The sequence below is a fragment of the Desmodus rotundus genome, chromosome 10, assembly GCF_022682495.2.
Source record: "Desmodus rotundus isolate HL8 chromosome 10, HLdesRot8A.1, whole genome shotgun sequence".
NCBI lineage: Eukaryota > Metazoa > Chordata > Mammalia > Chiroptera > Phyllostomidae > Desmodus > Desmodus rotundus.
Window position 1 is genome coordinate 36,156,048 of NC_071396.1, and position 15,804 is coordinate 36,171,851.

At 48.4% G+C, this 15,804-nt stretch overlaps 1 protein-coding gene across 3 annotated transcripts in view; it reads right to left on the minus strand.

Annotated features, from left to right (window-relative positions):
• Positions 1-7,654: 7,654 nt before the first annotated feature.
• Positions 7,655-15,804, minus strand: part of HOMER2 (homer scaffold protein 2) — a 71,026-nt gene continuing 62,876 nt past the window's right edge. For all 3 annotated transcript variants that reach the window (XM_045196437.3, XM_053912550.2, XM_071219470.1), the window contains exons 5-9: positions 13,754-13,860; positions 12,135-12,291; positions 10,103-10,213; positions 9,354-9,434; positions 7,655-8,508 (exon numbers count right to left, since the gene is read on the minus strand). In XM_045196437.3, coding sequence (XP_045052372.2) covers positions 8,320-8,508; positions 9,354-9,434; positions 10,103-10,213; positions 12,135-12,291; positions 13,754-13,860 — 645 coding nt within the window. In that variant the 3' untranslated portion in view covers positions 7,655-8,319. The remainder of the gene's footprint in view (positions 8,509-9,353; positions 9,435-10,102; positions 10,214-12,134; positions 12,292-13,753; positions 13,861-15,804) is intronic.

Here is a 15,804-nt window from a genome sequence, read left to right on the forward strand (position 1 = left end):
TTCATGCGAGCAAATCTGAAAATCATAACAGAATCACTATCTGGGAAATGTAAATGGCCAAAACTAGCAGAACAGGAAGAAAGTGTGAAGGGACCAATGAGCATGGAAAACATTGGAAAAAATTGTCAAAGGTTATTTCCTAAAAAGGCACTGGACTTGGACAATTTAAAATATGTTATAAAAACTTCAAGGAGCAAAAATTCTAAATATTATTTAAACCATTCCCCATTCCAGAGCATAGAAAAAAGGGTTTCCCAAGTTGTTGTTTTTTTTAAAGATGTTAATGTAAACCAAAGGACAGAGACAGAAAAAAATATATGTATATGCAAGTATCTATTAATATACGAAAATTCCAAAATAATATGGGCAAACCAAATCCAGAATATTTTCTTATTGTAAAGCTCTTATTTCTATTACATAAGTAATATACGAACCTTGTAGAAAAATCATAAAACACAGATAAGAACACAAAAATCTGCCCTAATCAACCGATCATGAATAACCACTGTTAACACTGATGGGGATGCACAGGGAACAGACAGCATTCCATGACTAAAGCAGGGTTTCCTAAAAATGCAGACAGGGCTTACCATTAGCGAGTCTATTGAAATGAAATGATTTTCTTCATCGTTGAAATGATTCAGCTTAAGTCATGATAAAGAAAAATCACTCGATGGTCTTGACAAATGTGGAAAAAGGCATTAATAAAATTCTAACACCATTACTGATAATACTTTCAGCAAACTAGAAAGAGAGGAGTAAAACCTTAATACATAAATTTAAATATTAAGAATATCTACATTAAGAGTCAAATTTATACTTTTGGAGAGACACTGGAGGTAATCTCGCTAAATAACCCCCCCCCCCACATATATATAAAGAAGAATGTACAATACCAGCACAACTATATATACGTGCTATTTAATATTCCAAAAGTGCTCGTCAAGGACATAAGTGAAATAAGATTATTAGAAGTGTGGAAGTAAAATTATCCTTCCTAGCCAGAACTATTAATGTACCTTAAAAAAGGCAAAAGGATGAACAATTATAACAGAACTAATAGCACAAAAGAGAAGCCAGTAATTGGCTAGTTACAAAATAAACATATAACCAGTTACCAAGTTAAACAGACTGGTGAACAGCCACACACTCTCTGTGCAGAGTGAAGAGCGATGAGGTAGATCGATTACGTGCTGACACAGAAAGAGGCCCCAGATCCACGGCCAGTGGAAGCACGCACGTAGCGGAAGGGGCGTAGCACATGGTCAAATGATAAAACGTGTTTTAGAAAGAAATGTGAACAATATGCATCAATTGTTGATTGTTTATCTTGGGGCAGAGGGATTTTAACCATGAAGGACTTCCAATGCCTGCACTATGCTTTTTCATAATGTTTACATTTATATAACTTGTTAAAAATCTTTCAAGTCAGAAAATCAATGGCTTTCCTTTTCATTAAAAAAAAAAATAGTGGTGTGTTCCCCATATACAAATAATCAGCATTTGCAGAGCTCATTTACAATACAGTATCCACAACTACAAATTACCTATACCTGTCCTGGCTGGGGTGGCTCAGTTGGTTGGAGCGTTGTCCTCTAACCAAAAGGTTGCAGGTTTGATTCCCAGTCAGGGCATATGGCTAGGCTGTGGGTTCAATCCCCAGTCTGGGTGTGTAGGAAGGCAACTAATCGAAGCTTCTCCCTCACATCGATGTTTTTCTCTATCCCTTCCTCTCTCTCTAAATGCAGTGAAAAAATGTCCTTGGGTGAGGATAAAATTTTTTTTTTAATTTTTAAGAATTAGTTATACTAGAAAATATACATTGAAGAATATACTTTATACATTTACTGAAATAAAAGGTTAAATATTATAAAGATGTTAATATTCTCTGTAGTAACCTATATATTTTAAACAATCCAATTTCCAATTCTAAACATTATTAAAGTGATGTTTAGAACATAGAATTAAAAAAATACCAAATTTCCTTCAGAAATATTAATATACAAAAACTGAAGAAAATTTTTGAGAAAGTGTAGGTAATCGGGACATGCAGTCTGAGTGTGCGCAGCAGACACAGCAGAAGCGTGTGTAGGCCACACAGAAACCAGTATCGAGTAAAAATGGGATTTCACATCAGTGGAGAAAGACTAGATTTCTGGGGGGGAAATATGACATTGGGGCAATTTAGAAAATAAATTTCAGATGAATCAAAGATTTAGCTGCTTAAAAAAAAACCCAGTAAAAGTGCAAGAATAAAATCCTGGTGAATATTTATACAATCTTGGAGTGAGAATCAGAAAGATCTTCATAGGCGTGACAGCAAAGGGAAAAACCATAAAAGAAAAGACAGATTTGACTAAAAAGTGTTTTTCAATGTCTGAACATTTTTCTAAAGCCATACGTACAACTTATTTTTATTTTTACAATATTCATGGTGGAAAAAAAAACCTCATAGAAATCAATGAGATAGTTAAACACCTCACGAGGAAATTGGCCAGAGGAAATGAATAGGTAAACTACACAACAATATCATCCATTTGCTAGTGAGGGTCTCATTTTAATTAAAAAATGCATGTGAAAACTAGCCCCCAGCCCCACAGTAACACCAGTGTTAAAGAGGGAGCAAGACATTTTCACACACTGCTGGTGGGAGTATAATTTGGTATCATCTTCCTGGAAGGCAATTTGAGGCAATGTTATGTAGTAAAAGTTGTAAAAATGTGCATGTCTTTGTGTTGTTAGTCAGGACAGGTTATGTTATGCTGCAGGGACAAAGTAACCCTGGAATCCCAGTGGTGTCACACTTAAGGCTATTCTGTCTTCATACCACATGTCCCTGCTGGTGGGCAGGTCGGGGGTTGTGGGGGTCGAGGGGACTGCTCCACAGAGTCCCTCAGGCACCCAGGCTGACAGAGGCTCTACCCTGGGGACACCAGCATTTGCAGAGGGAACGGGGACTGGAGAACTGCATGTGGGCATGTTGCAGTCACAGCCTGCAAGTTCCACATGTCACTCTGCTCACATTTCGTTGGCCGTAATTAGTCACGAGACCCTGCATGACTGTAAGGGGCTGAGGGAGTGCAGTCGCCTGTGTGCACAGGAAGGAAAGGAGGAGACAGGGTACTGTACTGCCCACCACACCTTTGAGGCAGCAAGTCCAATGGTAGAAAAATTTCCCAAGTAAATATTCTGAAAAGTTCACACAGATGCTAGAAGAAAGGACTTTATCGCATCCTTGACTACAAAAGAACTGGAAATGACTAAACATCCAAGGTACAACATACAGAGCTGTTAAAAATGGTGAAATTACATATTTACTGACATAGAAATATATTCACGATATAGTGCTAAAAAGAAAAAAGGAAGTTATGAAACAGTATGTATGACTGTATTTTGTGAAGAAAGTAATAACACAAATACAGAGGCACAGAAAAAGAGTCTGAAAAGATAGACGCCAAAATGTTAACAGTGGTTATAATCAGATGGCGTAAAATGGCGATTTTTTCTTTTCACTCATCTGTAGTTTCTTTAAAAAAAATGTATGTTATCATTTTTGTACCAAAATGTCATTTAAAAAAGGAAAAGAAAACCCCAAACCCGGTACTCTTGGGAAAGTCCACTTGTCCACCTCCTACTAATCATTAAATTCTTACATCTGATGCAAGTAATGCCTAAGTGCCTGTCCCATCATAAGACATTGCTGCAACAATTTATTTACTCAGCACTTTATATTCAGACAGTAACACATTCCCCACAGCTGCAAACATCAGACCTGTCAATCATCTGCCAACACATCCCACAGTCTGGGCTCCGACCAGGTGCACCAGGCCTGGGTGGCCCGGGGGACCACTCTTCACAGGGCTCTGCATCGCCAAAGAGAGTAGGGCTCTGTACAATTCCACTCGAAACAAAAGACCCATAGACTCTTCTTGTCAACAGATTCCACAACAAATAACATCACCATCAGTGTTATTAAAGACGGCTCTTAGCCATACATATTTTTAAATAAAAATATCGTTTCTTCTACTTGTCCTGCTACTTCCTCCCCAACACACACACACACACACACACACACACACACACACACACACACACACACAGAGTCCTAAATTTACTAGACCATTTCATCCAGATATCCAGTTCTTGCCAAAGTCACCTTGCCTGGCTGGCCTTTAAGGAGGAACTAGAAAACCCGTGTTCTTGAGACAGGTGTATGGAAAGGATGTGTAAGTAGCACACATTTCTACACAGGATTCCCTCTGCACGCCATCGCCCCTACCATCCCCAGAATATATACTCTTTCTTTGGGGGAAACCATGGAATCAGAAATTACAATCCTTTCACACCTTTTACATGTGTATCATTTAAAAATAGATATGGACATTAATTTGCAAGCTTCCAGTTGAAACCATCCACGCTTCAAAATCCAGTGGCATTTCAAGTGGACAAAAGAATCAACTTTTAGAAGGACAGGTGGTACAAACAACCGGCTTCCAGCGATTCGTAAACCGCGGTTCACGTCACGGCTACCTTTCTTCTGAGAGTGCACCAGCCACATGGAGGGTTGCACTGAGGTCCCAGTGGTTGGCTTTAGAGAAGAGCAGACTTCTCTATGAAAAGGACTCTTTTTATTGCAAAGGGGCTGATGGTGATGCTTCTGGGGGGCACATTAACTATATTCTCTTCCACCCTTGACTTGATGTCCCATCAAATGACTCCACATCAGTCATGGGGCGGCAAACCACCCACCCATGGCCTGCCTGAGCCTAGAGAAGTCCACGAGGAGGCTGCAGGTTGGAGGCCAGCCACTCGCTGTGGACAGTCCTGGGGTTGGGCAGGTCCCCTGCACCCTGCTCTGACCACTCAGCAGCCAGCTGCTCCCTGCACAGAGCTGGCTCCTGTCTGGGAGGGGGTGGGCAGTTGACAGCGACCCTCCCGCCAGAATTCAGTTTACTGCTCTGTGGTCTCAGGGCCTCCCACAAGCCAACCAAAGCTCAGCCTCCACTAAGACCACCCACAAAGAACGCAAAATGAGTCTGTCCCACATCCGGCCTCTGAGATCACAGACATCATGCCAAACAATGCTCTCCTAGAGAATTCTCCACAAAACCAGATCCTTCAGCTCTGATCCACTCATTTGTAAATTGTCACTGGCTTGGACATATGCTGAAACAGTATAGCTGCAGCGTGTGCTCTTATCAGCACAGAGGAGAATTTTTTTTTCTTGGCACCCAAGAGCAACCAAAGAAAGAACAGCAGCAGGGCTCAGAGAAGGGCATGGGACCGAGGTCCAGGAGACCTGGGTGAGCAGCCTGGTGGGCTGCTCACCCCCTGGTGACCCTGGGCCTGTGGCTTTCTGTCTCTGCCTCCTGTCTACGACATAGGGGTAATGATCTCTGGGCAGCCCTCTCACCAGCCGAGGTCTGACGTGCCAGCATGCAGGCGAGTATGGAAGGGGTATTAATACCACACACGTTTCAGGTCTTGTGTGGACGCTGGTTCTCTTTCCCTTAAGTCCTGATCACCTGTCCCTACCTGTCTCTCGGGTATTTTCCACTCCCTGGACACTAGGAAGAGTCTGTCTCCACACACCACTCCCAGCTTTGCAATGCATCCAGCTGGGTCTTCACTGGAACAGAAGCTATTTTTAAGGACCATTATGAATAAAGGGCTTCAAATTTTACTTTGCCTCTTTTGGGCCCCAGCTTTCGTGGGTGCAGAAAGAAAGCTAATCCAGGGTCAGGCAGCCGGTGTTGAAGACATCAAAGTCAGGAGACTTTGCTAATAAAAACGCAGTCCTGGTCCTACATCTTCCAGCCGCACAGCACAGCTGGGTGTTCATGAGTAAACGGTTCCTGTCCTGCCTGCACCAGCCTAAGACAGTGGCAAGCAAATGACATTGGTGCTGAGACTGGAAATGGCTGTCCTAGGAAACGAGGGCACGTGAAGCTGGCTCAGGTGAAAACCAGGACGAGTTCCGCAGGTCTTTTTCATCACACTGGGCCCACCCTCACCAAACCAGGGGCTGGCAGACAGGGTCAGTCTCTCGACTGACTGTCCAGGTCATTTTTCTCAACAGAAAGTAAATGAAGAAACATCAGGAAGAAAGACCTTTAGAGAAAAGCGGAGGAACACCAAGTCTAGTGCTTCATAAAGCCGTGCCGTGCAGAACCCACTACCCTGCCCGCCAGAGGAGCCCTGCTGCTCCCAGCCCCAGGGCTGTGACTCAGTCAGAGCGGGGGAGCTGCACTGCAGGGGACCTAAGCTCGTCACCTACTGCCTACACTGTGCTCACCAAATGCTTCAGGGCTCAGGGACACACAGGGACTGGTAACAGCTCTATCACTTCTGGTGTTTTCTACAGTCACTGCTAGGGGCATGAGTGGCTCTAGCCACTCTACCTTCCGAGGAATATGCAGCCTGAGCATGCTCCTGTCAGTTGAGTTGACTCCTTCGGGATGAACAAGCCACCTGACAGGGGTCGGGGGCATCAGGAGACCCATGCTGAGGTTTTGGGCTCCAAATCTGCGCAGCCGTGTGCCCAGTCTGCGGACAGATGGACTGGCCTGCCCTGAAAAGAAGCCCTTTTATCTCACTGCCAGGCGGCAGGCCCAGGGCAGTCCCAGCCAGCAGGGGGCTGCCCCCAACTGCCCTGAGCGCCATGGGAGCTCTGGGGGGAAGGGCGGGGCCAGCAGCTCCACCTCAATCACCAGGGCCTAACATACTCTGTGCCTCCTGGGCGCCATGTGCTCAGCCAAGACACCCACTCCACCTGTGGGGTCTCCCCTGAGGGGCCTCAGTGCTCCTGCTGTCCTTCCTCCCCCAACCCAAACAAGACCCCCCTGCTCAGAGGGTGTCAGCTACAGGAAGCAGAGCAGCAGGACTTGTAAACTTCCCTCGGGGCCCAGTTCACTCTGTGGGTACCCTGTCCTCCCTCAGGCTGTTTATCCTTTATCCCAATTCAGCAGGGAGAAATTCTACCCACTTGAGAACATCCTCCCAGAAGGAGAGGTTCTCATAAAGGGTTAGGAGGCACCAGGCCCCCCTCTCCTGAAGGTGTGTAGAAAGCCCTATAGCCAGAGATGCCAACCACTGTGCCAGGCCCAGGGCAGTCCCTCCCCAAGGAGGATGCCAATGGCACCCAACACCCACGGAGAAACTCTGTGAGGGGAGAGGTGTGTGGCTCCCGTCCCTTCCTCAGCACGAACCGACCGAGATGAGGCAGCCCTGGGCAAAACTCCCCTGTCGCCGAGGTCAAGCCTCACTCACTGGGCTGATGCTCCCTCATGAGCTGGTGTGACTTCTCTCAACTGTCCAGACCCAACAGCGGATCCCACCCTAGGCCACGGCCTTCCACAGCCCCTACAACAGGGACAACCTGTCATCCTGGAATCCCCAGGCTACACCTTCCCAGGACTGGAGAGTAAGGGCGATGCCAGTGTCACCACCCCAGTGTGCGTGTGGGGCGGGGGGTGGGTCAGACCAGCTCCTGCTGTCTCTCCTGCCACCCTCCCTGCCACAGGGCCATTGAGCCAAATCATGGGTCTGACCACATAAGTACATTCATGTCTCGTAATGACCCAGAACACCAAGATGCTGGTCTGTTCAACAGGGACTCTGCTGGGGTTTGATTGACACACTAAATTCTGTTCATATGTTTAATTGAACAAATATTTATTAAGCACCTACTTTGTGCCAGGCACTGTGCTAGGCATCCTCACTGTGTGCTGTTCTCACAGCACAGCAGTCTGCTCAGACATTAAAACCAAGAAAAGGCCCACTGTTGCAGCCTTACAAACTGGGGGCAGGACGAGAGGGGCGGAGTGGTTGCAGGCAGACCCCTGGGCCAGGAAACGCACCCACCAGAAACTTGTCTTCTTTTTCTGGCCAAGTCTGCTGAGTAGCTGCTTTAAAGCATCTGGATACTTACTGAGAAGGAGTTTTCTATCTCCACACCCCACAAGGGCACCTAGTGGACATTCAAATACTTTGAATATTACTCAAAAATAGGAGGTGTAAAGGATATTCATATTTGTCTTAGAAAACTAATTTCAGTTCATACGGTTGCAACACCTTTAGGAAAGATAGAAACATCCCTGCCTGACTGCGCGAACGTTTAAGGTAGACCTAGTTCTGGGTTCCTGAGTCGGCGTCTTCCTGCGTCCACACAATCTCAAAAGGCCAGAGAAGCGAGAGATTTCTACTCTGGAGACGAGCGAGAAACACGACCAACTGCGCCTGCACTCACGGGAGCAGCAAGAGCGGGAGGACGCCCTTGCTGCAGCTGCCTCACACACACACCTGGGACTCTGCCTCGCCCTAGTTGTCGGTGCCCAGCTTGGAGAGGCCTCTGCGGAAGTCGTGCAGGTCGTCGATCTTCCCGTCCAGCACCTCCAAGAAGTTCTTCAATTCCACCTTCAGGTGGCGCTGTCGATACTTACTCTCCTCAATGTCTGTCTTCAGCGAACGCACTTTGTCCTCCAGGTTTTGGTTGTCTCTCTCTGCTGCCTGAAGCAACACAAAAGGGAGAAGAGCCTGGAGAACAGTGATGGGAGTCCTCCGCTGAGACCTGTTGCAGCCATTCTCCCATGGGGCGCCCTCCCCAGACAAGGTAGCCAGCCAGCACACAAGGCAAGGGACATTTCAGCGTGCCCTTCTTTCCAGTCTGTTCTCTGGCAGAAGTGCCAACAGATGCAGTGTACTATGGCCAACATCTGGCCTGAAAGACAACATTCTTACATGGAACACAGAACTCGGGGGCCTGCTGGGGAGCCCAGTGCTAACTGACCTTCTCACAAGTGCCCAGCAGAGAAAATCTGACATCCCAGCACAAGGCATTTTCCGCGCCAGTCCCAGCATGGCCAGCAGAGGCCACCCAGTCCCGTCCTGAAACCCTAGCCAGTTACTAACCCTGGGGTTGTGAGCTTGGATGAAGGGCTCCTGAAGGGAGGGGAGCCTGGGAGGTAAAGGAGGAGATTAAAACCCTCCTTTTGTGGGTCAGAATCTGAGGCCAGTTGGGGGGAGGTCTGCCCCCAGGTCACATGCAAGGTCACTGGCTGAGGAGTGGCAAGGTCAAACAGCACCCAGGTATCATGCCCTCAGCCCTTCCTTCTACCCCCACGCCTCACCGCCCCTGGGGTTCTGTAGGGGCTTCTGTGGACTGGAAACAGTCGCCTGCACTATGCTTAAGGCACAGGGCACCTTCGTGTAAGTGGGAAAAAAGAACAATGCTGAGCCTTCACTAGCGGGCAGAGGTGGCGTCTGGAGTGTAGCCACTGCCCGGTATGGGGGGAGAGGCCTTGGAGGAGAGAATACCAGAACAAACACCTTCCCGTCTGAGCTCCCGCTCATACCTCTAACTTCTCAGAGACGTATTCACACTCGGACATGAGCTGAGGTATGATTTCACTTTGTTTTCGAAGATCTTTCAACTCCTACAGGAGACAGAAATTTGAAGAAGAATGTAAAAACAAGTCAGATAAAATGTATTCTTGAAAATCCTTCAACTGGCGCATACAGCACTGGAAACAGCTTTTGGAACCTCTACTGTCTGCATAAATAACAACGGTGGCAACGTTAACACTTAACACGCATCAGACACTCTGAGGGCTGAGCGCACTGCACGCGTTACCACACGACGCCTGCACACCACCACGACAGACGGCTGTTCCTGTGGTTCCTGCTGTGAAGCTGAGCTGAGCAAGGCTTGGAAACTTGCCCATGGTCTCTAGTGTCTGTGTACTCAGCTGTCCTGCTCCCTAGCAAATAAATGACTGGATGATTGCTGCCTCTAGCTATATTAATTTGACAGCAGAATCCAACTTCTGATGATGGATCATTTAAAAAAAGTTTCCAAGTGTTTGGTACAATGTTCAACTTCCTCTTAGATCTGAGTGTCTGACCACACAATAAACACAGTGAGGAGGCTGCCGACTCGGGAGTATTTGCGCCTGATGTGACTCTTGGCTCTGTCTCTGTGCTGATGTCCAGGCAGCTGCCAGGGCCGGTCACACGCCCACAGTCACCTGCTGTGTCCTTGGGGAGAGATCACCCCATGGGCCCAGAGGACACCGAGGGGCACTGCCAGAATTCAGTCACTCACCGTCTCCTTCTCTCGGAGTTCCGATTCTAGCTCCTCAATTCGAATCTTCAGCTGGGTGTTCTTCTCCTTCTCTCTGTTTATCTCACTGCACTGCTCCTCCAGCTCGTCAATCTGAGTAAACATCGCACATCAGGCAGGGATTCTAGTCTATTCTTGTCAATGAACAAAAGATCACCACAGCTCTGTTTATGCTTCCTTTTAAATAAACCATAAACTAGCCCACGTATGTTTCTTCATGCGGCTGCCCCAGGGGCTTCTGGCCCTTCCAGCAGGAGACGCCATACTCACGTCCAGCAGAGCCAAGCCAGTCTCAAAGCCTGGCCTTGGGATGCTCTGGGCCTCTGGCTTCTCTCACGGCCATAGGACAGATGACCCGAGAATCTATCAGCTTCTCCCCAGAATGATTTTACATCATTTTAATCACACCCTAAATTATTCTGTTTCAAGGGTTTAAGCCAGCAGGGTAGTCAATGGAGCACTGCAGGACAGTGGCCACCACATGGGACATGATGACATTTCAAACGTTTTAAATCGAGATGACCTTTCCCTGCTGATGCACTGGAGCCTGGCCTGCAGGTCACTCTTCCTGGGGGGCGGCAGACTTGCCAGCTGAGTCAGCAAATCCCCGGAGAGCACTTTTTTCTCCCTCCCCAGCCTGACCCCTCAAAAGAAAGGCCAGGGCCGAGACCCCTGGCCCTGCCATCTGATGGTGAGTGTTTTGGGGGACAAAGTGTGTGTGCAGAGTAGACAGTAGGAGTGGAGCCCATGTGTGACACAGAAGTGCCACATTGGTGGGGTCCCCACAGCGACAGCAGTACTCAAGGTGACTGCAGGGGTGAGGGTGGTGAGGCCACTCGCCAGAGGGGGCCTGCACCAGCCCCCGGGATGTGAACCCCACAGGAGCTGCTGGCGATCCCTCAGCTCCGGAAACCAGTGGCCAGGGCTTCCCCTCAGGGAAGCTGATGCTCTTTTGGGGGGCACTTCCTTCACTCCGTGGCCCTGCTCTTTGGTTCTCATCCTTAAGTGCCAATCGGCTGTTCTTGGGGAAAGAAAGGGCAATAGATCCCTCCAGCAGGCAGATCAGCTGGCCCGGAAGGGAACCTGCAGAGTCAGCACTTGGCCGTGTGCCCCTCGCTGTCAGCACTCTGGGCCCTGAGATGAAAAAATGACACCAGGCAGTTTTCTGTGCCATCTGCGCCAAGCAGGATGGTGAAACAGAGTGGTGGTCTCCAGTGGCTCCACCCAGGTCAGGTGGGCCGGTCACAGGCTGGGGGTGGGAGTGATACCAGTGTCAATGTGGCGTGTGTCCCTGATATTCCACCCTTACCAGCCAGGCTGTGTTTATAGCTGTGGGGTAAACATGCCAACCACTGAAACACGGTCAGCACAGCGACCTCAGGGGATTCTCAGGCCTCCCTGAATTACCTCATCGACTCAGCCCACCCATAAAGAGTGTGCGTGACTACAGGGAAGGCTGCAGGGAACTCCAGCTGAAACGCTCGTATGTCAGGAGAGGAGAGCAGTGGGCACAGGACAGTGGTCAGCACTCGCCCGCCTCCCCCTTCAAGGGTGGGGAGAAAAGATTCCCTTCTCCCCTCCACAGTCACATCTTCAGAAACAGAGATTGGCGTGAAAGGGTTTCTGGGCAAACGTGCCTCACATTTCCTGAATGTATTTTCTTCACTCACCCCCTGGATCCCCTTCCTCCACCTCAGATCACTGGACCACAGAAAATGCCCAGGAAGGGGTACCCACCAGAAATGGCCAACCCACAGCGGGCAGCAGAGGGTGCTGTCTGCAAGGGGCAATGCTGACGTCTCCCACTTATCTCTCCTTTGCAATAGGAATTATAAAAGTTGGTTCAATAAAAGTAATAAATCAGTTATTGAGACGGAGGGAGGTTCAAAGGGGGGCGGTGGCAAGTCTTCCTCCTGCTGGTGGGGATGAAGGCAAAGTAGGGGTGGGGAGAAGGGGCATGGACACCCCTCCCCCCCCCTTGCTGGCCGTCCCCCGCAGCTCCCCCAGAGCCCACCTTGTGCCGCAGCCGGTCGTTCTCATCGCGGCAGATGGAGAACTGCCTCTTCCATTGCTCCACGCTGGTGGCGGACTCCTGCAGCGCCGTCGTCAGCCGGGCATTGCTCTCCCGCAGGGTCTGTAGCTCGATCTCCCATTTCTTCACGTTGGCAGCACTGCAAGGCAGAGGCCCGACAGTGACTGGGATAGCGTGGGCTGTCCGTCCCTCTGCCACCCCCTCTCCCACCCATGGGCTGGCTGGACAACTAGTGCCGAGAGGGGCTGGCCTCTCTCTTTAGTGCAAACCTGTCACCTAGCCAGTCTATTTTCTTAAAGAAATCACTTTAGAAAAGAACAGAATTCTTAGAGAAGGAAGAGACCAAGCTCAGAATAAGGCCACAGAGTAAAGACGCCTCCTGCCCACTCCCAGCCGGGCCCTGACGCTGCATGTGACCCCTTCCTTCCTGAAACAAGCCTCACGGGCAGAGCCCCTGAGGTGCCGGCCGACCGTGGGGCCCACCAACAACCTCACAGAAGCTCCTGCACCCTCTGGACAAGTTCCTGCCACCGACCGTGGAGCCCAAGGACCCCGGGTTTTACACACAGGTGACTGAGGATGGTCCCACTGTCACTGGCACCTCCACAGAGCCTTTGAAGGAATCCGGGTTTGAGAGTCGAGGAGACCGCAACAGGGGCCCCGAGGGCGGTACCAGGGCTCTCCCCACCGGCCTGAGGGGCCCTCCACAGTGCCACGAAACACCCGTGGTTCTCTTTGATCTTATGTGTTCAGTGCAGACGTTTTTTAAAAACAAACAAACTGGAATCAGGTGCCCCTCAGACGCTGTTTGCTCTGGAGACGGAGACTCCGGGTGTTTCCGTGTGCCAGCCGTGACTGGAGGGGACGGCTGAGCCTGCACTGGGGGCCGTCCCTTAACACGGCCTGGCTGAGGACAGCTCTGCTTCTGAAGGATTTTTACAAAGGTAAATACAGCTGTATCGGAATAATCTGTGATACCCTTCATCCCATAGCCTCAAGGACTTGGGAATGTGACAGGCAAATATATACTTTCAGCTTCAAACAATACAGACTGAAAAAACCAGAAACTATTATTATCTGATTAATTTCAGGACTGATGACTGAGAATTTAAACCGATTTTGGGAAATGGCTTCACCCCATTCCTATAATTCATTTCTCCATTAAATTCGGATTTCAAAACATTTATTTTTAGGTCTGAAACGTTTTCATTCAGGCAGCTCGCTATGACTTAAACAACCAAAAATAGTTCTTATAATTGCCTGATGAGTAAGAAAAGAGACTGGTCACAGTTCTGTCCTTTGAAATACCTGACAAAACCCACAATCCAAATATGGTGGCTGGATCTAAGGGTCATGGAACCTTCTGGAATCCTAGGTCAGGTCACAGGAATTACGGTGCAGAGACAGCCAGGCCGGCTGAGTTGAGAGGTGGGCCCCACCACACTGTGCACGCCGGGCAGCCAGATTTGAGCGCAGCACCCCCTCCTGCCGTGAGACAGGTTGGTCCCTCCCAGTTCCCTGAGACGCTGCCCAGCAGGAACGTGGCCTGCAGGGACGTGCTGGGCGTGGGGAAACTGCATCTGGATTTTAAGCCCCCTTACCTCTGTGTCAAGGCGATCTTCAGCTTGTTGTTCTCAGACTTTAGGTGGGTGTCCGCAGGGCTGGCGTGAGAGGCCTTTTCGTCATCCGTCCCGTTGACACTGGATGCCTGAGGGGGAGGCAGGGTTTCATAGCCAGGCTCCTGGCCGGAGTAAACTACCGCATGCGTTACTGCAGGTCCTTACAGGGGCAGCCAGTCAGGCATACGGAGAAACTGTTTCTGAGTGTGGGAGAGTAGCTCCTCTGACCAGTACACAGCAACGACCAACACATCGAAGACATCACGAACAAAGGAATGGGCCCAGGAGGGACCGTGTGAGTTCAGAAGTCTGCATTTCAGGGGCAAGAGAGCACCTGGGGCCATTACTCAGGCCGCTGCACTCACACTTCCCAGATAAACCTAATACACTTGGATATTTGGTCTCCTTAAATAATACAGAACCACAAACTGAAAGAAGAGGAAAGATTTATAATAAGGAACAAGAAACAGTGAATGAGGAAAGAGAAAAACTATTACAAGCTGACACAACTTAAAAACCCTGGGGCCATAGAGAGAAGATCCACACACTCATTAAAAGAAAGGTAACAGGTATGGACACGTCTGCTGTCTCCACTACTATTCAGCATTGTTATGAAAATTCTGAGATCCTTCTCTAATAAGTCATCCCACATGATGGGGAAACCTCATCTGGTCTTGGATGAGATCTCAGCAAGACCTTACTTAGCCTCCAAATAAGCATAAAGGGAAAGGAAGGGACGATGAAGGGAAGGATGTATATAAATTTGACTAAATGCCCATTGCTGCATTGCAAAATAATGCCATATACAAAATTAAAATGCTAACAAAAACCTGGGGAAATATCTGCTGCTAAATATTTGCAGATACTAAAGGCAAAATGATAATACCGTTCCTATATTGAAAAACTCTCAGGAGAGAGTACGCATCTGTGAGAGCTACGCGCTGAGGTACTGGTGGATGACATGGCAGGATGTCTGCGACTCATTTTAAAACTTAGGGGGAGGTGGAGGGAGGCACAGATAAAACAACTGGTCATAAATTCCTAATTGTTAAAGCTGACCTGTGGGTTCATGAGGGCTCACGATAGAATTCTGCCTAGCTTCGTATACGTTCATAAGTATCCATGCTGAAAAATAAAGTTCTTGGCCCTGACCGGTGTGGCTCATTTGGTGGGGAGCTGTCCCGCAAAGCAAAAGGTCACTGGTTCGATTCACGATCCGGGGCACATGCCTGGGTTTTGGGTTCCGTCCTGGTCAGGGTGTGTACGAGAAACAACCAGGTGGTGTTTCTCTCTCACATCGATGATTCTCTCCCTCTCTTTCTCCCTCCCTTCCCCTCTCTCTAAAAACAAATAAACAAAATCTTGTAAAACAATTAAAAATGAAGGTCTTGGAAACCAACACAAAAAATTTAACACTTTAATTTTTAAAAAGGGAATGATATGCAATTGACATTTACAGAAAACAATGCATAAATCAGTTAAGAAATACAAAATGAAAAGGGCCAATAAAACACATTTTTCTTCTGTCAAATCAACAAAATTGTGTTGGTGAGGGTGTGGCAGGAGAAATCACTCTCCTCCATGCTGGTGGGAGTCAGAACTACACATTTCTGCAGGTTAAGTTTGCAGTGTCCATCAAAGGCCTTTAAAATATCCCTACTCTTAACCAAAAACTTCCACTTCGAGAACTGACCTGCACAAAGATGTGCGAGAACGCTCACCACAGTGTTATTCACAGAACTAAAACAGTAGAAACCACCTAGATGGCCCAAATTACAGGATGCGAATGGCCTAAGTTCTGACACACAAACAGCTGGCATACTGTCTAGCCATTAAGCTAGTTTTACAAAGCGATGTTTGAAGACCTGAGGGAATGATCGTGGCATAAAGTGAAAGCAGTTACCAGGAAAGTTCCTGTCCACTTGAAGTCTAACGTGCATTCTCTTCCACCAATCCACATGGGGCATCTTCTACACCAGGCGCCCAGGACAAGGCGCTGGGGCTGTAACTCAAGACAGATCAAGCTTTGCCTG